This window comes from Cavia porcellus, unplaced genomic scaffold (genome assembly GCF_034190915.1).
Source record: "Cavia porcellus strain 051 isolate PalLab524CR breed Dunkin Hartley unplaced genomic scaffold, mCavPor4.1 scaffold_21, whole genome shotgun sequence".
NCBI lineage: Eukaryota > Metazoa > Chordata > Mammalia > Rodentia > Caviidae > Cavia > Cavia porcellus.
Window position 1 is genome coordinate 7,790,215 of NW_026947504.1, and position 23,438 is coordinate 7,813,652.

At 34.1% G+C, this 23,438-nt stretch overlaps 1 protein-coding gene across 12 annotated transcripts in view; it reads left to right on the forward strand.

The window, feature by feature from the left end:
- Positions 1-23,438, forward strand: part of Ankhd1 (ankyrin repeat and KH domain containing 1) — a 125,268-nt gene that overhangs the window by 45,409 nt on the left and 56,421 nt on the right. For 9 of the 12 annotated variants that reach the window (XM_063232217.1, XM_063232209.1, XM_063232210.1 and 6 more), the window contains exons 8-10: positions 2,509-2,746; positions 3,900-4,091; positions 7,781-7,890. In XM_063232217.1, the coding sequence (XP_063088287.1) occupies positions 2,509-2,746; positions 3,900-4,091; positions 7,781-7,890 (540 nt within the window). Of the gene's footprint in view, positions 1-2,508; positions 2,747-3,899; positions 4,092-7,780; positions 7,891-14,855; positions 15,147-16,059; positions 16,509-23,438 lie in introns of those variants that run through there. The other 3 variants (XM_063232220.1, XM_063232219.1, XM_063232218.1) reach the window with 3 other exon arrangements.

The window sequence follows — 23,438 nt, forward strand, 5'->3', positions numbered from 1 at the left end:
GAGAACAGTGTCTCTTACAAAACCTCAAAACTGCTCAGGCTGGTCTCAAACTTGTGATTCTCCTACCTCAGCATCCTGGAGTGCTAGGATTACAAGGTGCACGCTACCATGCCCAATTTGGGACTATTTATTCTTTTTCTTTTGTGTGTATGTATGTACATGTGTATGTGTGTGTTTGTATGTGTGTCTTGATTACAAGTCACTTTTCCTATCTGTTAATTTGTCTAGTAATTTTTTTTTTAATCGGTACCAGGGATCGAACTTTCGACCACCTGCTTGCAAAGGAGGTGCTTATGCCGCTGAGCTAAATCCCCAGCCCCATTGTCTAGTAATTTTTATATTGTAAACCATTCATTGTGATAGCTTTTGGAGGCTCTATATTATGTTCCCTTAAAGACTGATAGCTAGGCTTAGTGTTGTGTGCTTTTTATTTAGAGCTACTTGTAAGGCTAAGATAGGAAAATCAGAGATTAAGGGTAGCCTGAGCAATACAATGAGATCACTGGATGAGGTAGGGAAAGGAGACTAAAAAGCAGTTGAATTGTTAGTGGATCACTTTGATCCTGCTGCAGCTTGATTTTTATGTTATTCCTACCGTACAGTATTTAGTGTTTGAGGATTAATTTGCCATGTCAACAAGAGCCTGGGATATTCACCATAGTCTGTTCTTTTTTGGCTGACCCTGAATTCCCAATGTCTCCAGTCTTTCAGAGATTATTTTTTACTAGTCATTCTGGAGTCTTACCTTACTATGCTCAATTCATGAGTTGCCAAAGTAAAGAGAATTTTATGTAATTTTTGGGACACTTTTCTTTGTTTTCTTTTTCTCCGAGTTGTAAGTATCTCAAATACTGCATATTTTATTTTTATTTTTTTTCCTGTTCTCAGTGGAATGTTTGTATTCCATTTAGGTTTTATTTCCCTTGGTCAGTTTGGAAGACACAGGGAAGAAAGCTGAGTAAATGTAGGTTTTATCTCAAGTGCTTCTTTGTTTTACTGATCGTAGCCTTAGCTTGATTGTTGACCAGTTTCTCCAAATAGTTGCTATAAATGTATACACATACACATACTTTTAAAGTTATTTATGATAAAGTTGCTGGGCTATTTGTTTAATGGGCTAGTTAAATTTAATGAAACTCTTGATAGAGTACTGAAATTCAACATTTAAGTAAGGTTTCTTTAGTTCTTTAATAAAAAAAAATTGCCTAACCTTGTAGAACATTAGTTTTTGTATTTGGCCTTTACAAATAATTTTAGTGATATTTTGATGATTTTTGTCGATTTGATGATATATTGTTAATATATGATTTTATACGCTCACGGCAAGCATTAGGACCTACATAAGTTTTGAAGTCGAGAATTTGAAACTCAGGATTGGGATGTTGCTTAGAGATGGAGTGTGCACTCAATGTGCACAGTGCGCTTAGTTCATTCTTTAGCACTAGAAAAAGAAACAAAGAATTTGAAACTTGTTAAAGATAATTATAATGATAGTAGAATAAAACGGATAATGCTATGTTGAAATGTTGTTAATTGCTTTAGTATTTGTGCAGACAGATCCATAGTAAAATTATTTACAAATAAAGGTGTTTATTTGTATATACTTGTAAATTATTTGCCTTATTTCAGCATTCTGCTGTGATGAGGAAAATAGGATAGATAAATCTAGTTCTTCTTAGTGACATAATCTCAAGTGGCAATGTATAGGGTTTGGTTTTTTGTTTGTTTTCCAGTTTTGGTTTCTAAAATAGATTATAGCTGAGTTAGGAGGCTCGTTGCAAGTATGAGAATAGCCTGGGCTACAGGGTGAGCTCAAGGTCAACCTGTACTGTGTAGTCAGATCCTGTCTCTCTTAAAATAAAATAAAATAGATCTAATATAATTTCTACACGTGACCATAACACTTCCTAATGTTGAGGATAGGGCTATATTTGACCTGGCTTTTTTTTTTAATTTTGAACTTGGCATTTATATAAACTAATTACTTTGAAGTAGTATTGACTGGATTTAAGAGATTTTTTTGAACTTCAAGAAATGTGGTAAATTCAGAATTATTTAAAATTGTGACTGTATTTCACCAAGTCTGATTTTTGTTTTTGGGTTTTGTTTTTTTTTGGGGGGGGGGCGCTGGGTCTTGAACTCATGACTTTGTGCTTGCCAGGCAGGCACTTCTGTCAGAGAGCTATAGGCCCAGCCCCCCAAGTCTAATTGGAAGATTTTGGATTTGTCCAAAATTAAGATAAGGTAATTTAAACATTATTTTAAAATGATATCGAAGCACAAGTGCCTCCTTGGCAAGTGTGAAGTCGTCTGTTTGATCTCTGGCACTAAAATAAAATAATACTGCAGGACTCTTGGTAAGGCTTAGATAGGTATGGATGAATATGAATATATATCCTAAGTTAATTCGCCTGATTGTCCTGTCTTCAACGTCTTGCTTTTCTTCTTCTGCTTTAAAAATTTCAAAATGAAAAAGTTTCTCCTTACTTTACCTCTGAAAATCTACAGGATGGACATGTAGAGGTGGCACGTTTGCTTTTGGATAGTGGTGCCCAAGTGAACATGCCTGCAGATTCATTCGAGTCTCCCTTGACACTAGCTGCTTGTGGAGGACATGTTGAATTAGCAGCTCTACTTATTGAAAGGGGAGCAAATCTTGAAGAAGTTAATGATGAAGGGTATACTCCCTTGATGGAAGCTGCTCGGGAAGGACATGAAGAGATGGTGGCACTACTCTTAGCACAAGGTAAAACTTTTATCTTTCTTTTAAGGTTAACAAAACTGTATAGAAAGCAAACTTTATTTCTCCACTGGTATCATTACATTTTAGAACCATTTTCCTTCAGATTATAAAATACAGGGGGAAGGTGACAGGAAGAATAAAAATGATCAAGTTGTATTGTGTCCATCTGTCAATCCTCAAATCTGAATGTAATCATGTATCCAAAACAAACTAGTAAATTTTTTTAAATTTTAATTTTTATTCATATTTGCAGTACATAATGGCTACATTCCTTGTTCGGAGTTGGAATATGTACATAAGGTCTCAATTCTTTATCATTTCCTTATTCCCCATCTCTTGATTCCCTTCCCATTTGAAAAAGATCCACTTTCCTGTTATGTCTTTTATTTTGCTCCGTTTATATTTTGAGTTTCTCATATAAGAGAAATAATGGGATTATTAAACCCATGTATCCAGTGCTTGCTTCAGCAGCACATACACTAAACTTATGTATCTGATTTTAACATTGTAGTTTCAAGGTGTACCCATTTTCCTGCAGATGACTCAAGTTTATTCTTTATGGCAGAGTAGTATTTTGTCATGTATAAACCCACATATTCTTTATCCGTTCATCATCTGTCAATGGACATGAATGCTGCTTTCATGACTTAGCTATCATTAATTATTCTGTTGTAAACATAGGTATACTTGTATCACTGTAATGTGATGTCTTTGACTCTTTCTAACTGGGTAGAATGGAACATGTGTTTTTAGTTTTTTGAGTACTCCTCATACTGATTTTCACTGTAGCAGTACCAGTTTACATTCCCACCAAAAATGCAGAAGCATTCAAAACCGTGGCAGCATTTCTAATTACTTAATTTTTTGATGACAGCCATTCTTTCCAGAGAAGGTGGAATTTCAGTATTTTAATTTGCATTTCTCTAATGATCAGAGGCATTTTATTTCTTAAAAGCAACACGAATAGTTTCCTCTGGGTGTCCTGTATCAGTAGTATCTAAGTTTTGCTACATATAAAACCTTAATGTTGAAGCAGATTCTCAACATCATAGAAGGAACCACAGAAACAGTGAAGATAGAGATGATTATCACAGCTCAGAATAATTTTACTGTAATTCTTTTACAACTATTTTTATCTGTTTTTATGCTTTTCCAGGAGCAAATATAAATGCCCAGACAGAAGAAACTCAGGAAACTGCTCTTACCTTGGCTTGCTGTGGAGGATTTTCTGAAGTTGCAGATTTCTTGATTAAGGCAGGGGCTGATATAGAACTTGGCTGCTCCACACCTTTGATGGAGGCATCTCAGGAGGGACACCTGGAATTGGTTAAATATTTGCTTGCTGCTGGTATGTGTCTTTAAAAATGCCATATAGCACAGAAAGACAAGTACAAGTAAGACTTCACTTAATACATAGAATCTACAAAGCATGAACTCGGAAGAATGTAATACCAGTTACCAGAGTCTCAGGATGGGATTGGGTGAGGTGGGGTGTGGTGTGGACACATAAAGGGGAAACACTGATCAAGGGACAAAGGTCCTCCAGGCATGGTGCTTCACCCTTATAGTCCCAGTGCTCTGGATGCTGACACAGAACTGTTGCAAGTTTGAGACCATCCTAGGCTACAAAGTGAGTTCAAGGCCAACCTGAATTGCATAGTGAAACCATGTCTCACAGAGACATAAAAAAAATAAAATAAAGGACAAAGTTCTAATTATACAGAAGGAATAGTTATTACCTAGCATGGTAATAATCTAGTACCTATCTTATAATTACGAAGAATCAATTTAAAAAGGCTTTTGGAGGAAGCTGCTAAAGATAAAACCTGGGACTTTATGCATGTTAGGTATGTGTTCTACCACTGAACTCTACCTTCAGCTCAAGAGAGTAGACTTTAAATGTTCTTACCATGAAGAAATGATAATTATGCAAAGTGGTAGGTATGTAAAGCATCATATTACAGCTAATAGAGTATTTTTTTCAGTTAAAAATAAAGTGCAGTTGAATACAAATAAAACAATGCCTTTTCTTATTTTTTTGCCTTGGAAAATACCTTTTAAAAACAACATTTATTTAATTATTTAGTGTGGTACTAGAGATTGAACCAGGGCATGAAACATGTTAGGCAAGCCCTTTTCCACTGAGCTACATCCCTAACCCTATTTATATTGCTTTTTTTTAACTTTAGCAATTAACCTTGTCACATAAACAAAAGTTCAAAGACAGCTTCACAATTTAACTGGTTTTCTTAGCTAGCCTCTTAAATCTCTAAAAATATCATTTTAAGAATTTATTAATGTTTGCTTTGTGACCATAAGGATTCTAATTTATCTCTTTCCCATTGATGGCTTATAGATAAATTAGTCTTTATTAATAACAGGGGTGTGGTGACATTATTTTAAGCTTGTTTATTTCTTGACATTTCTAACTTGTCTCCAAAAAAATGAGGTATTAATTTTTTAGCAGCGTGATTAATTGTTAATTTTTTTTTTTTTGGTATTAGGAATCAAACTCATGACCTTGTGCTTGCCAGGCAGGCATTTGAGCCAGGCAGGCATGCCACTGAGCCAAATCTCTGGCCCCTGGAGTGGTTAATTTAAAAATATGGTTTATTCATTATTAGACAATCGTAAATTATTACTGTTATGTAGAATATTTATTACTTTATAGGATATACCAGAAAAAAATTGAGCCACATAGATAAAAGCCTTCATATATTTTTTGCAAGTAATACAGAAGTTTTCATTTCATCTGGATCTAGTATGTTTTTAAATTTTGATACTAAAGAAATAAGTATAAAAAGAAAGTTAAATATTTAAGAAAACCTTATTCATGTTTTGTAACTTTAATTGTTAACATTAAATAGGGCTTTTTCTTTTGAATTAATCATTTCTTAAACGAGATTGTTAAGTCTAGATGATTTGTGGATTAGGTAAAAACTACCCATAAAAACTGACCTCTTTCCTTACTCAAATATTTGTACTATTAATCTCTCTAGTTAGTGTATGTACTACTTAATCATTGTTCCCCTTTTATTTTCTGTAACTCCCATTCAAGAGTCAAGAAATTATTGAAGTTTGAGACCAACTCCAACAATTTAGGGAGAACCTGTGTTAAAATAAAAAATAAAAAAGTCCTGGGAATATAGTGCAGTGGTAATAGTTCTTGCTCTCTATTCCTAGCACAGAAAACAAAACAAACACTAGTCACTGTACTTAGCTCTTGTGTCATCTCCATTAATTGCTACTGGTGTCTGTGTAATAAGAATTGTTTAAAACATTCTTGTAGATCTGGAAACTGATGCACAATTATGTTATGTAACTTCTGTAAAGGAAGCAAATTAATAGTGACAAGAGCTAATACTCAAACTTAGAACTACTGTTATATTTTCTGTTGCCATTATCATTGATTCAACATTGGCTACATGGTTAGCTTCTTTTACTGATTTGAAGTATGTAGTTCCCAATACTATTTCAGGAGTTAGAATCACTTTTTTATATGATTGTTATCTAAAATTTTTTTCTCCCAGATTTAAGTAAGATTATTTATATAAAGTTTTTATAGTAGACTGCTACAGAAATACCTGCCTATACACTTAAAAAAAGAAAACTTTAAACATTTTTGGTATAGTATTTCTTAACTCTACAGAGAATATAGTATTATGAGACTTAACCCATCATCCAGTTCTAACTAGGTAAATGTTTGCTTATGGCCACTCCTATTTTATCTACATACTTTCCACATCCTAAATTTATTTTTAAAATGTATTTACTAAGTCTCAATCTGTAGCCTCTCTTTTTCTTTTTCCTTATAACTTTTTGATTAAAGAAATGGAATGTTTATTCTTTAGGCTCCCAGAGTGTAGATTTTCTTGATTTCCATTATTTCATTTAATTTGAATTTTCATGAGTTAGTTACATCTAGAGACCTCGTTTTGCACTGGTTTGATTTTTTTTTTTTTAATGGAAAGACTTCACAGGTAGTGTTGAAGGAGGTAATAAACATGTGATTAGCTATTTGGTTGCCCTTAAATACAGATCACATGGGAATAACAGGATAAATGCTTGATTCCACCCCCCTTTTTATTATCAATTTCCAACATGCTGATAGTCCTCTTGCATCTTTCAAAGGTAACAAATGAACTGCTTCATTTATTTTGCTTTTTTTGTTGTTGTGTTTTGAGAGAGGGTCTTCCCTCTCTCAAAAGGGTAGCCTTTCACTGGCTTATGTAGCCCAGGCTGGCTCAAACTCCAGGGAATCTTTCTGCCTCAGCCTCCTGAGAGCTGGAATTGTATACAGAGCATGCTACCACATCCAGCTTTGCTTTTTATTTGAACATTATTTTGAACTTTCATGTTTAAATGTACATGTTAACTTTATACTGTTTCTTTCTTTCTCTCGCTATTAGTTCAGGTTAGCCTTGAGCTCACTTTTTTACCCACACTGGTCTCGACAGTCATGCTGGGATACTTTTTGATGTAAAAATTACAAATAATGGGACAATCTGAATGTCTTTCGTTAATATGGTTAGTTCCTAATCCTTTAATGTGACTTCGTTTATATAATTTCCTTTCCTTCTTAGGTGTTCCAGGCAATGTGTTCCAGGCCCATCTTATCCAGTTCCTGCTCTAGTCTTAGAATCAATCATTTTCCTAAGATCCAGTTCTACACAGTGGAATTAAGACACTTAGAAGTGTCTACTTAGATATTACAATCTATGCTAGAAATTTCTATTTGACCTGTCATTTTCTCTGGGTTCTTTTCAGATGGTCAGGGTTAGTAACATAGGTTATTTTTATAGATTAAAAATATTACATCAAATTCATGTCTATTTCTGTGTCAAACCACAGAGTTTTTATATCAAGAGAATCGTCTTAAATCTGTGTTTTGTTTTAACCATGACCAATATTCATTTCTCACTATTTATACTACAATATCCAGAGAACTGTCTGAAAACTTTGTGTGTGTGTGTGTGTTTCAGCTGTTTTATTCCTGAAGAAAGTAAATATGTGGGGTTTTTTGTTGTTGTTTACTAGGTGCTAACGTGCATGCTACAACAGCAACAGGAGACACAGCCCTAACCTATGCTTGTGAAAATGGACATACAGATGTTGCAGATGTTTTACTTCAAGCAGGAGCTGACTTAGTAAGAAATTTTAAATTTTTAATACTTTTGCATGAATTTTAATGCTTATTCATTTATATTTAACAGAAAACATGAGTAAAGATCAGTAGTTTGCAAACTTTACATGACTTTTAAAACCATGACTATTAGCTGGGTATGGTGGCGCGTACCTATAATCCCAGCACTCGGGAGGCTGAGGCAGGAGATTGTTTCCAGTTCGAGACCAGCCTGGGCTACACAGTGCAGTCTAGGCCAGCTAAACTGCATAACGAGACCCTGTCTCAAAAATAAAAAAATAAATAAAATCATGACTACTTTAAATACTTTCATATCTAATAGTGCATAGTGTTCATGGGTAAAACCATTATTTTTTTATTTCATCCTCATTTGACCTTCCTGTAAGTTTTAAGATTTTGTTAGACATACCATAAATTCAGTTTGTTCACAGAATAAAGTTTTAACATATCAAATCACTGAGGAATTTCTTTTGTTTTTGATTATTTAAAAAGAAGCCTACTGTTTTAGCCTAATAACATTATTAAAACATTCTACTCTTTTTATGTTCTTTTAACATTTTGTTTAGATGTCAGGGTCATATGTATAGTAATCCTTACAATTATAACAAATTGTAAATAGTTGCAATACTTAAAAGGCTGATGTTTCTTGCTAAAATATACTCTTTTACTTTTATTTTCTAAAGGTGCTTTAAACTGCTTTCAAAAGTTTCTCTCAGAATTATGTTATATATTTCTTTTCTTTTTTTGGTACCTGGAATCAAATTCATGACCTCATGCTTGCCAAACAGGCACTTACATCACTGAGCTAAATCCTTGGGCCCTTTTATATATTCCTTAAAAATATGCGTAAAGCATACGTAGCTACATATGTAGAGAATTGGCTTTATTAGAATTATTTTTTTAAACTCTATATTGTCCTTTAAATCATTTCTAATAATATTTCTCAAATAGATACTTGAGAAATGTAGGAAAATAATTGGCTAAAATAAAGTGTAATGCATTTATAGTAGCTATTGTAATAATGACAGTATACTTTATTCTTTCTAATGAGGATCTGCTATATCAAAGTTTTTAAGAAATTATACTATTTTTTGTTCAGAGAATTGTAACAGATATAAGTAATATTTTGTCTTAATGTTTTGTCTCCTTTTTTAATGTCTTTTTTCTCCACTTAGAGTTGCTTTGGGTAATCTATAAAAATTAGGAAATTGAAGTATTTCACACTATTTGAAATTTTAAAAATTGGATATAGCGTAAAAGTTCAGATAATATAGCCAAAATTTAATCTCTTACCTGAATTCTTACCTGAATTCTTTCTTTTTCAGTTTTTCTCTTTTAATCTTTTCATTGTTTTTCTGAAAATATTAAATAAGAAAAAGAAACTGTTAAATGTATTCTACTACACCTCAAAACCTTAATGATTTTTGATTAAATTAAAAACTTGCTATAAAACATGTTAAAATGTTAATAAAATAACATTTATAGTTAAGTATAGTCTTTAGGAATTAGTGTTTATGATTTGATTTCTTAGAAAATTGCATTAAACAAGTAATGAATTTACAATATCTATTTAACTAAGGTTATAAAAGACATCTGTTAAATATTTATTAAGTACAAAAATATTCTGATATGCTTATGTTGTAATCTATTTTCACTTTCAGATTTACATACAATTATAGTCACGTAATAAATACATTTGTTTTTAGTACTGTCCACTGTACTCTAGCCATAGTCATTGCCATACTGATACATGGTCTCTATGACTTGCATAATACTCCATCAGGTAGATAGATGAATGATAATCACTCGCTTCCTTATTGAACTTGCTTTTGTTTTTTCACTGTTGTAGATATTGTTAGGCTTAATAATTTTATATATATAACTTTCTGCTTTTTCTTTCGAACTTCATAATTGATTTTAGCAAATTTTAATTATACTTTAGCTATCTACTGACTATTCTGTACATTAGCCATCTGTGCAAATATACCTGTGCAAAAATTCAATTTTGACATTGAATTTTTCTTGATAATAAACAGTCATTATCTTTAGTGTAAGTATGATAATTTTGCTATTTAAACTTTATAACTTGGGGCTTTGCTATAGAACAGAAGAAAGAAGTTGCAGTTAAAAACGGGAAGCATGGGGCTGGGGATAAAAGGACAATCAAAATACAACTGGAGTGGGTGGGGGTTTAACTCAGCGGCATAAGCGCCTGCCTTGTAAGCAGGCAGTCGTGAGTTCGATCCCTGGTACCGTCGATCCCTGGTACCGATAAAAACGAAAAAGACTAAAAAAAAAAAAAAAAAAAAAACAGGAAGCATTTTAGGTGAGGGTGCAGTTTAGTAGTAGAACATTATTTCCTCGTATGAAACGAGGATTTTGGATTTACATTCTAAATATGTAGTAAGTATAATTCAGAACTTCGCTTTAAAAGAAATTTTGGAAAATTTTTTTTAAAACTCCTAGCTAGAATTTATAACATACTTAAGCATTTTCAGAATATGTGCATTTATGTCAAAGTATGTGTATGTTCAGTTCGTGTTTTTTAAGTTATTTTCTATTTTTTATTTTTTTGATCTTTTTGAGACAGGGTTTCCCTAAACAGTTCAGACTGGCCTTGAGCTCACTTTGTAGCTCAGGCTGGTCTCAAACTCAAAATGATCCTCTTGCCTCAGCTTCCCAAGTGGTGGGATTACAGGCGTGTGCCACCACACCCAGCTTTTTAGAGTTATTTTAAACTACATTTTCTCTAATTCTAAATATATTTTAAATTAAGAATTTGTGTATTTCTCATTGGAAGCACTGAATATCCATTTGTAGAAAATAATGGATTGTATTTTGGTGCTTTGATATATGGCTTATATTTTTAATGAATGCAGAAGCTTGAATAATCCATTTTTTAAAACTTTTAGGGGCTGGAGATTTAACTCAGCGACTTAAGCACCTGCCTTGCAAGCAGGTAGTCATGAGTTCGATCCCTGGTACCGATAAAAAGGAAAAAGACCAAAAAAAAACCTTTTAGACTAGCTTAATATTCTTAAATAGGCCACTTGGCATTTTGAATTTTCGAAAATCAAAATACTAAAGGAAATAAAAAGTTGTCTCTAAGCACAGGGTTTTAATGAATAAGCAGATCACCTTGAACAAGTGACCAAATCCTTCTGCATGCATCTCTAGTTATTACTGTAGTGGGATTCACGTACATTGAAATAGATTATTTCTGTTTTCTTTCTCTGCATAGCATTTTTGTTTATCGGACTTAGATTTAGTATATGTTGTGAGTACATGTAGAAGGTTATTACAAGAAAGTTTAATTAGCATTTTCTAATGAACAAGTTGTTTAAAAAATTTTTTAAGCCTTTGGAAATCAATCTTATTTCTCTGATAAGGATTTTCCTATCTGTGTTCTTATGTAACTGAACTACTTAGCCAGAAATAATCCTTTAATAACTGAAGTAGACCAACTCCCATAGTCTTGAGCTACTCCTGTGGTGTCCTGTATTACTCCAGGATGTTTTTTTCCAAATACTGAACTTTAATGCAAAAACCAGAATTTTGGTATTTCATATTATTCTCAGCTTCATAACTTTAGCCAAAGTGTGTATATATTCTTTTATCATAGTCCTTCAACTCTACTTCACTATTCTCAAGTTCACGATGGAAAAATTATATAATTAACAGTGTAATTGGTGTTATGATAAAGCACTATCCTGTACCATTCTTTTGCTTTTTTTACTACTTTGATATCAGTGTTTTTCAGGCTTCCATGTTCACTCATTTTATTGTCACAGACATTCTTGTTCTTAAGAGGGAACCTCATCAAGTCAGACTTTCCAAAGGCACTAATAGATAGTGACATAATGTTTAGGTGATGCCAGTGTGTTGGCTAGCATGTTATGAGTGTTTTGGTGAGGTTTTGTATTTTTCAAACTGCGAGGATAGTAGGGTTTCTTTTTTCATTGTAGAATGTTAATTTCAGCATTAAAATTTTTGTATACTTGTTAGAATGGAAGAAATATTTGTCACCTATAGAGTTACGTTCATATGAATTTGCCAACAAAGCTAAGTTGGAATGGGAGAAAGAGCAATGGGTAAAGAAAGATTCCTTTCTCTTTCCTAGTTCTTCAGCCTTTTATATCTAGATGAAGTGTACCATGGTATAGCTGACAAATATGTTCAAAATGTAAGCAATGTTTACCCTAATAAATCAGGAAACAAAGTAGATACGTACATTGTAACTATGTTCATGTAAATAGATTGTGATCAAATTTAGCATTTTATAGGCCTGTATTTCTATTCAAAAGTAAATCTACTAAATGAATAAACAGTTGTAGAAGAAATTCTGTAAACCTGTTACTGAATGGAGAGGTCTTACAAGTGACAAAGGCTCCATTTGACTGTTCAGGAAGCACTAATGCCCTGAACATTAGAAAAGGCACCTAAATTTTTATCATTGCTATCAAATCACTGATTTATAAATGAACACTTGCCTCACTATTGTCATTTATATGAAATTTATTGTCATCTGTCTGAAATTTATTACTATCTTCTGGACATTATTCCAAGGTCATACAAATATTTATAATTTAGGATTTGGCAGAGAGCCATTACAATGAAATAGAAAGTGACTTTTCCTGTGCTGGGAGAACCTGGATTATTGTCTTTTCTGAGTGTCCTGCAACAAAACATTTAAGTTTTCTAGATTTCTTTTATTCTTCATTTTCCTCCGCTTGTCCTTGTTTTTTGAAGAGTTTAGACCAGATGATCTTTGGTGACCTGGCTGAAAAAAATTAATTATATGACTTCTAAAGGACATGTCAATCCAACTACCTGTTGGGATGTATAGAATATCTTGAGTGCTTTTCTTCATGCAGGGATATGTAAATTGCTATTGAGATCCTTGAAGAAAATGACATTTTAAGGCTTACTAATGGTGATATTATATAAAGTGTTGTTTTAAAATCTTTGTATATATTGGCTGGTTGTGGTGGCACACACCTATAATCCCAGCACTTGAGAGGTTGAGGCAGGAGGATTCCTACAAGTTCAAAACCAGCCTGGGCTACCATAGTGAGTTCAAGGCCAACTTGAACTACATACTGAGACCCACCATGGAAGTGTGGGGTGGAAGCCTTTGTATTAATTAGATGTATCGTAAGTTGCCCCAAACACATTCTTTTGGAGTGTTATTTACAATGAGTGGTTAGCAGATTTAACTTAATCTAAAACAATTTATAGGTTATTTTAATAAAATGTGTTAATCTTTAAAATACACAATTTCTAAGTCCACTCCAATAACGAATAATCTGTATTATAATCTTTTTCATTCTAAATCTTTTTTCTCAATGTTTTATGCTACCTACATGTCAAGGAAGCAAGATGGTTTTCTTAACACTGATTTTTTAGTTATGAACATACTGTTCCAATTTACTCATTATTATTATTCAATTAAAGATCTTTTTCTTCTTCCAATTTAGAAGTCTCCTTAGATTGAATCACCTTGTGCAGCCATTTAAAGAATTCATGTTCTCTTAACTTATTTGGAAGTATAGGGGAATATTTAGCTAAAATTTTGTTTTATTTTTGTTTTTATGGAGCCTTTGGATAGGTTTCATGCTTGTGTTATTATTTGTGTTTGAATGGAGTTTGCTATTAGTTAAAAATCACATGGTTAAGGAGTGGAGAAAGTAAATTTTAATGGTATTGGGAATTGTAACTAGGGCCTTTGTACTAAGCTATATATATCATCAGCCCCTTTTTAATTTTTTAAGATAGGATCTAGCCCATGCTGCACTTGAACCTGCAATCCTGCACAGCCTCCCCGTGCTGGGATTACAGGTGTGTGCCACCACTCCCAGAAAGAAGTGACTTTTTTTTTTTTTTTTTTTTTAACACCAAGTACATTTATTAGAAAAGAAGAAAGTTGGGGCTGGGGATTTAGCTCAGTGGCATAAGCACCTGCCTTGCAAGCAGGTGGTCGTGGGTTCAATCCCCAGTACCAATAAAAAAGAAAAAGAAAAAAAAAGAAAAGAAAAGAAAGTTATAAAATATCCTCATATCTTTCCTTAAGAAATTAGAAATAAAAGAATAAAACCAAAAACAAATAGAAGAAAATAATAATAAAGATCAGAAAAACACAATCCCTTATCAAAATGCCAATATCATTTTTCATAAAAATTAACATTTTGATTCTTACATTTCTATAGAAATACAAAAGACTCAGAATAGTCTGAAGAACACAGTTAACTTCTTTAGATTGTACCATTGTTTCTTACTAAATGTTTACCATAAGAGATACATCCTTTTAGTATAAGCACATCACCAAGGAGGACATTGGAGTTATCCAAAATACATTTCTAAACAACATTTCTTCTGTTTGGAGACATCTTTGACTCTGGTCAGTGAAAAGCTTCTTACTCTTTTTCAGCTGTGACCCTGCCATGTTTTCAGGTAGTTTCTCCCTGTACAAGTCAAGTTGTAGAGAAAATACAGATATTTTATCTCTGTAAGTTCTTGTTTTACTCAGTAAATGTAAACACTAAGTATATTTATAATGGGGAGGAGGCTCTGTAACTAATGATTTTATCAATATTTCCCTTACTATTTTCCCTCAATTTTTCTCACTCTCAAATCTTGATTATTTCCCATGGCTAAGTATTTCTAAATGTTTCTTTTGCTTTTGTGATTTTATTTGCATTTTGAGATAAAAACATTAGTACAGATTGAGCAGAATTACTTTTTCATAAAAGGAGATATAGATTGATGTTTTCTTGAAAGATAAACCACATTGCTATACACTTAATAATATATTCTACACATGAGATTATAGTCTTTATAGATGAGACCTTTTTAGTTGAAAGTCCTGAGTTAATAAAGCTCAGTATCTGAATTACCCAGTCACAAGATCTTCCTTTCCCAAATGTGACTTTATCGTGGAATAAGATCCGTGAGTTCTTTTTCCTTTCACAGGGTAAACAGGAGGACATGAAGATTATTTTAGAGGGCATAGATCCTATGGCATGTCACACGTTCACCACCATTGTGCTAAGTTCACCATCACTGGCATAGATCCAGCCAAGCATCATGTGAGAGTGGCCTTTGATGCTTGTAAGCTACTACATAAAGAGAAGATATAGGTAACCAGAACTTTGGATATCCAAATTCTGATGAAAAAGTTCTAGGACACTGCTTGGTGACAAAGAAAAGCCTCCTCAATTAAAAAGAATTGTGAAATCCCAATAAAAAGAGATTTGCATCATTTGTTTCCTTAGTATTCTTGTTTAAGTAGTACTTTTAAAAAATTCTTTGGTAAAAATAGTTTATTTACTTTCTTCTTTATTGGGAGAACTAGGATACCCTGATTCTCAGTTACAAAGTCCTACTCATTGTCATTTATTCATCCAAAATCTAAAACGTAAACTGTATGGGGGAGTGGCACATGCCTGTAATTGCAGAATTTAGCAGGGTGAGACAGCAGGATCAGCATTAGTTCAAGGCTAACCTTGCACTACATCGTGAGACCTTGTCTCGGAATCAAAACAAAACAAATCTGAAACTCAGGTGGATGTGGCTTGTGCCTGTAATCTTAGCCCTCTGGGAGGCTGGAGGCAATTCAGTGGTTTAGAGAGACTGTCTCCAAATTTTAGGAGGCTAGAGCTGTAGCTCAGTGCAAAGGCGCACTGGGTTCAAACTCCAGGACTGCAAAATCAACCAACAAATATATAGGTCAGCCTGAAACTCAGGTTATATATGATTCCTTAAATCCTTAGACAAATAGAAAAACTAACCTAGTTTAATGAAACATTTACTGTATTCTACTTTATCATATCTGTAAGCTGAAAGTTAAATTTTTCTTTTCAATTTTTCTTAAAATTATTCTGAAATAGATTTTTCACAAGGTATTTTGTACATAAGAAACATTTCTTTTTTTCTAAAAAAAAAAAGTGAAATTTATGCCTAATGGTTTTAAAAGTCAAATAACATTAATATCTCTTATAATCCAGAGAAATTTGCTACAACTAAGAACCAGTTCTTAATCTATTCCTTAGTGCCAGGCCAACTTTAATCATACAGTATGTTAAGTATCTTCATTATTGGCTTTTTGAATAAGGAATTATATTTATTCTGTTTTGAACTAAGATAAATTTACTTCAAAAACTTTTTTTTTTTGTAGCAGGAATTGAACTCACAACCTCGTGCTCACCAGGCAAGAAGTACTTGAGCCACTCAGCTAAATCCCTGGCCCTCAAAAACTTTTTGAAAGTGTGAATTTTTACTGTGTGCCTAATACTGTAGGTTTTTATCAAGAATGTTAAACTTCAGTGTTAATTCAGATGAAGTACTTCTTCCTGAGAAGGAACTGTGATTCTGAATCTCTCTAGTTGCAAATCTCAAAACTTGATGTTATTTTAAAATGAGATTTGTGGCCCCACTTTTAGAGGTTTAGATTCAAAGGATCTGAAACGGGCAGTCTGAATTTTAACGGATATCTCAATGACAGATTTTCTGTAGCTTATACTGAGACTTTGTTACAATTCAGCATTCTTTATTTCTGTTTTTTTATCTTTGCTTTATCATCGTTCTTTCTTCATCCAAACTAAATAAACTTTTTTCTGTCTGTTGCTTGTGATTTTTAGAAATTGCTGTATCCAAGTTCCAGAGCATTACTTCTAAATTTTTTTTGCCGTCTCAGTTCTTCCAAGGAATATGAATCTGAACAGTAACAGTAGTTTACAAGGATAGAGATGAATATAAATGTTGGATTAAAAGAACATACTCTTCATGAGAAAGTATCAGAAAGTACATACATAGCATAAAACAACTCCTTTTTTCATGATTGTTGTTATTCTCCTTAAAGAATGTCCTCCCTCTAACTCTAAAATACAGTGCCTGTAAGGTACAGTTGCAGTCCTTAAATATATATCTTAGGTTCTCAGTGACTATGATTTTAATTATTTTAAAGAAAAATTAAAATTAAATTGCATTACCTAAAGCTGAATGGGAAAAATTCCACCTTCTTTTCTCATACTGTTCATTCATCAGAAATAGAACTTGGCACAGTGTGTTTTTTATGAATAAATTTGTAGGAGGTTCATGAACTCTTGAGTATCCACTTACACAAGTATACATTAGCTATTAATGACCAGCTTGCCTTGAAAACCATGAAATATTCTCTCTCTCTCTCTTTTTTTTTTTTTTTTTTTGGATTAGGAACTGAACTCAGGGCCTTGCGCTTTCCAGGCAGGTGTTGTGCTGCTAAGCTACATCCCCAGCCCTACTTCCTACTTTTTAAATGTTAACTTTTTATTAAGGAATAAGATATACCTATTTTGAAGTTTTACTACTCAAAGCTGAAAAGTTGCCTGTTTTTCTTGATCTATTCTAAAGTAATTATGAAAATATATAAAACTCCTAATACATTTTAAAAGGCCAAGTTCTTTCTTTCTAGATTATTATGTTTTGAATGAGTCTTTTTGAGCTATTTCAAGTTTGTTTAAACAGAAGTACAAATGACTTCCAGTCAAGAAGGTAAAGTCAGTGTTGGTATATCTGGAAATGTCTCTACTTTCTGTACATAGGAATATCTCAGCTATGTAGAAGTGATATGTATGGGGGAAAAATGAACCTAAAGATATGTAGCTATGCCTAGAAATAAGTTTAAATATACCCATATGCTAGAAGTGAAAAAAGTTCACAGTTAAAACTATCCTCATAAGGAGAATTAAAGTATAAAAATGGGAATGGAGGCAGAAGACTGAATATAGTCACATTTAGCAGGCTTATAGGCCTTGTCTTCTTGAATGAAAGAACTGGGATCTTATTGCTCTGCCTGTAAACTAATACAAAGCTCTAAACACCTGTCTGTGGTTGCAATTAGAAATGAGTTAATTATTGGTAAACTAAAAACTTGGAGGACACTATTCTTTGGTTTAGAGAACAGAATGAAATATTCTCTTGGAATGAAAACCTTAAGATGCCAAGGAAATATCTTTTTCTAAAACAAACTGAGAGCTAGGCTGAGGAAACTTCTAAGTCATCGGATGAGAACAGGTATTTATGAATGAACAAAAGGGGGTCGGGTTCGTGCAGAACAAGTGTTCTCAAATAAAAAATATAAAGTGTAAGAGTAAATCTGTGCTAAAAGAAGCATTCCAAGTGCAAGAAAACAAAAGCAGAAAAACAGGATAATACTCAAGGAAACTGTAATAAAATACTTTAATCCTCAGAATCAATTTATTTATGGATTTTGAGCTAGTCTCACTAAATTGCCCACACTGGGCTTGAATTTACTACCTTGCCTCAGCCACCCAGAGTGCTGAGTTTATAGGACTGCACCACCATCTTGAAAATTTTAAACATGCTATTTTAGGTAGGTGTGGTAGTATACATCTATAATTTTAGCACTGTGTAAGGCTGAGACAAGATCACAAGTTTGAGCCCCACCTGGACAACTTACTAAGACCTGTCTCAGTCAATAAAATAAAAGGCACTGTGACAAAGGCACAATACAGTGTGAGAAAATAAAAGCTCGTAATGAATGAACATTGCATATGAATATATGCAATAAAACAATGTTTGGTAGAGTTGGGAGTTAATAGGTTGAGTAAATTAGTGAATGAGTATATCAGATAATACAACATGAAATAGTACAGTATAGCATAGAGGCAGAAAATACTTAAAAAATATGAAATACGTAAAAGACCAAGGGAGAAGATACATTGAAAGGCTCCACTATACATCTGTTAAGAGTTCCCAAAGGACATGATAGAAATTTAGGAAAATGGGAAGTGTTGAAGAGGTGATGGAGAATTACCTGGAACTGAAGCTAGACAAGAATCCTTGATTGAAAAATCCTATCAATTACAAAACAAATCAGCCTATAGAATCTTAAGGTTAAAGAAAAATACTGTTTTAAATGCTACCAGAGGGAAAATGAAGTGTATTATCTGCAAAGGAACAACCATCGAAGTTTTGACATTTTCACCAATAATAATCACAGGAAGCAATGGAAAGTAGTAAAAGCCTCAAGATACTGGAGAAAATGACACAATAGAATTCTGTAGTCCATAAAAGGAAGAATATTTTCAGACCTACAAAAAATAAAATAGCTTACCCTGTCTTGCCAAAGAACTACTAAAGAATGTGTACACTGGTAAGCGCACTGAATCCTGCAGGAAGATGTGGAATACAAAAAACTACGGTAAGCAAAGAAATTGGTTTTAAAACACTATAAATTTTTGAGGTAAAAAATGTTCACTATAGAAAACAAGTTTTAGGAGAAACAAAATGTATCTTTTTACACACTATATATTAGCAACAAGCTACTGCCTAGATTTTCTTTTAAATTCTTTTAGTTATTTTAAAGAGAAAACAAATATTGCATATTAGTTTGGAATGTCAGCAGTTCTTTCATCTTTTATTTTGTAATTTGGCCCTTCTACAAAATACTGGAGGAGTCCCATTACTATTAAGAACAAAGGTATTTTGACTAAAAAGTAATGAAATAGTGACTCATTAAAAAAATCTATCAGCTGCACATTATTTTTGAAAGTAATAAGTGAACACCATATACAGGTAACTGTAAAGCTCAAATTTTAAGGTCTAACAAGCCAGCTATTCCATTTAACATTGATTGATTGATTGTCTTTTGAGACAGGGTTTCCCTGTGTAGTTCAGGCTAGCCTTGAACTGATGTGGTAGCCCAGACTGGCCTTGAACAAGTGCTGAGATTACAGGCATTCACCACCACACCCAGCTGGTTGTTACATTTTAAAAATTCAGTTAACTATAAAATTTTAATCAAATGATAAACACTTTCATCCTATATTGTTTCCATTTTAAAAATCCTTGATAGAGGGGCTGGGGATTTAGCTCAGTGGCATAAGCGCCCACCTTGAAAGCACATGGTTGTGAATTTGATCCCTGGTACCGGTAAAAAAAAAAAAAAAAAAAAAATCCTTGATATCCTATTTATGCATATATACAAGAATATCTGCTTATATATCACTAACTTTGCATTTTTAAAACTTACTTAGGTGTGTGTAGAATACTATCAACTGAAAGATTCTAGTAAAAGTTTCATCTCAACTATTGAGGAACATTGGTCATTGAAAATTCTGAGGCCAAAAAACTGCTATAGAGCTTGTTACATGTCAGATAAAATTTTATTAAATAAAATGACCATCCAATACATTTTTTCTTGATGTTTCCTTCTAATAGTAAAAAGGAAATATCTTTACAATGAGCTTAATTACTAAAGAAAAATTTCATTTTCAAAAATACTAAACTATAGAAATACAGCTTTCTTATAGTTGAATTCTTCAGTGAAAATGTATATGTGAAATTTTCCTTTGGATTATTCTATTTAGCATCTCAGGTTTCCACTCTGCAACATTTGACAGCTGTCTCAGATTTGCTAGGTTTACATCAATCACATCTTTCAGAATTTGCTTGTGTGTATATACAATACAGTAAATAGGAACTGCACCAAATGTTAAAAGCAACCTAATGAAAAATTCAATAATATAAAAAACACAAGTACAAACACTACATTTCTGCCGCATTAGTAAAACATAAGCCTTTTTGTACTTTTAAATATTGTAATTTTCTCATTTTAACTTGTCAAGAGGTCAAAGCAAAAAATTGTAGTCTGCCATTTTTTAAATTAAAAACAGACCAAATTACTTTTATTAATGCACATATCAAGTTATTGAAATGATGACTTCCTAAAGTTTTCCCTTTAAAGATTGCAGTTGGAAGTACAAAACATTATAGATGTTTACTTGAAAAGATTCTTCAACACCAGTTTGATAGTGTTTTTCTAACCTAGCTGGAGATTCATTCACAAATTCCCCATAATCTGATACCTTTGCTTTAGCTGATTAACGTGATTTCTAGTAATTAGGTTTTTTCAAGGAAGAGACGCACAGAAACTATCTGAAATAAGTAATTACTGTACTAGTACACTGATGCAATAAGTGCCGAGTTGTAAAATTAGACCCTTAACATAAAGTTCCCTTAAAGGTTTAATGCCCAGAAGAACCTGTAATATATTGTTTAGTGTTTTTATCATGTGATGTAAATATTTCACTCCTATTACTGTGACCTATGGAATCTTAAGAAATCAGAAAATTTAGAATGATAGAAGAAACACCATACTTACCCTGATACTTCTTAAAAGATTTATAATACCTCCTGTGGAAAAAGTTTTGCACAGTATCTAGAGCTACCAGGAAACTTCATGATGTTTCAAGGTCTTAAGACCATTCAGGACGTACTCTTTCACTTCTAGTCACATTTCCACCACACAAGGACATGCATGCCATTTTCTCATTGTAGTCATGAAACATTTTCTACAGAAAACATGCCGAGAGGCTGTGGACTGCACGGACGTTTCGAGTACCTCCTGACTGATGATGGGACAGTAGAAATCTTCAGTGTAGGGCAAGCTGAGTGTCTTCAGGCGCGGGGCCGAGGGATACGGTGATGGCGCCCGCTACCGGCCAAGCTCACCGTGGCTGCCAGGGTCCCTATGGAACCAGGAGTGGTGGGTGCGAGTCCACATTCTCCATCCTGGGTTGGTAGAAAGGCGCCTTCCTAGGACTTCTGGTTTTGCTGCCCTATCAGTCAACGTCCTGGAGTGGTGTGTGCAGTGCTCGCCACCCAAGAATAGGCCTGCAACGAGGCTGGCAAGACACTGGAATCGCACTGCCGCAGCCAGCAGCGCTGTGGTGGCGTCACTGGCGGTTACTGAAGACGCGAGGGCCGCTGGCACAGGGTCGCCAACGGGGACAAGCAGGGGCGGAGTGGTCCGGCGACCTCCAAGGCAATGGCGCAGCCAAAAATCTTTTTTAAAATGTTTTAAACCAAAGTAGTGGTACAATTCTAGATAACAGGCAGATAAAGGTTTAAGCTAGCTAGGTGTGGGCGTAGCGCTCACCTATAATCCCAGGCTGAGGCAGGAGAATCGCTGTATACGTTGATTCGAGGCCAGCCTGCACTACAAAGCCGAGGCTGTGTCTCAAAAGTCATTGTTCAGAAGGATAAAGTACTAAGGAAGGGAGAGTAGGAGATATCGAGACCTATACTTTCAGCTAGTTCTGTGCTGTTAGGAGACACCAAAATAAAATACACGACGTTAAGTCACTTTCAAATCCGCGTCACATAAGTGCAGGTGCGCAGTAATCACTTCGCTGTAGGTGGAGCGCGGGCAGGACAAGTGCGGACTAGCGGTCCACAGTGCTCCCAGGCTTCCCAGCAACAGCTGTTTTACGGAAAACTTCAGATTCATCATAGCTTTCCTTCCTCCTCAATCTCAAATGCAGACTTTTCCCTGGTGTTATCACAGTGACAAACTTGACTATATACAAAACAATATTAGGATGATTTATTATATTTGAGTTTAAATTTTACGACTGTCATACTTAAAACGGTTTCTTTAGTTAGAATTAGCACATCATTGCACACTGCTAGAAGTGTCAAGGCAACTTGCGTTATCAAGAGGTTGGCTAACCATAAATGGTAAGAAGTGTGGTCATTATCCTTGGGATTTTTGGCAGTGATCTCAAAAGCTTACTGTGTCAGAAGGGGTGTGTTTTTGGTTTTTGCTTTCATTTTGCCAAGTCTGTGGGCACCTGTATGACACTTCTCAAGTTACATTTATTTCCAAGAATCTGTGGTATGTCATTGGCTGGCCAATGTGCCTTGCATTCCTCTGTCCAAGATGGCAGGCTTGAAACTTCATGTCATATACAAAGAACACACTGATAAAAGTGTTGTACCATAGTGTTTTGGATCCACTCATGTTCTGCTGTGTCTGGTAACTGGATCTAAGTGCAAACTCATCAATCTTCCGCTAGTTCACGGAAATCCAGGGCCTCCATACAGTCGGAAGCTGATGAACAGCACAGACCGGGTAGGTCAGGCTCGACTCGGCACATTGGAGTCACTGATTATGATGATCTTGAAGATGCGGTAGCGGGCGAGAGGCAGACATCCAAAACCCCTAACAGCGCGCAGTTGGTCTCCGGAGATGACTGCATCTCTGAATCCATTCCCACCTACCGTAATTTGGGACAGAGGAAAGGAGGCGCTAGGAGTCTAGGCAAACACGCCACCGTGTGAGTGGCCCTGGAACGCCAGCTCCACTTAAGTTTGTCATCTTGGAAAATAGTTTTCTGTGTTTCTGAAAGAAGAATTAGTGCTCTGTGTTTATGAAGGAAAAATTTAGAAATAATTTTTATCTTAAAATTAGTCCTCAATCATCAATTTAAAAGTTTAACCATTATCCAACAATTTATCTAAAAATTAATGCTCAACAAATATGTGTATACATAAAGCTAACATTCAGAAGTAGTGTATACAAGTTTTTTTAATCCCTATTTTAAAAGAAGGATTTAGTGATCAGATATTTTGGAACAAATGATAAATGTTGTGGGATATGTTATTTAATTTAATTTTGATGATGAAGATTGAGCCTAGGCTTCACATACACCAAGCACAAGCTGTACCACTGAGCCACATTCCCAGCCCTGTTACTAATTCGGGTGTAGT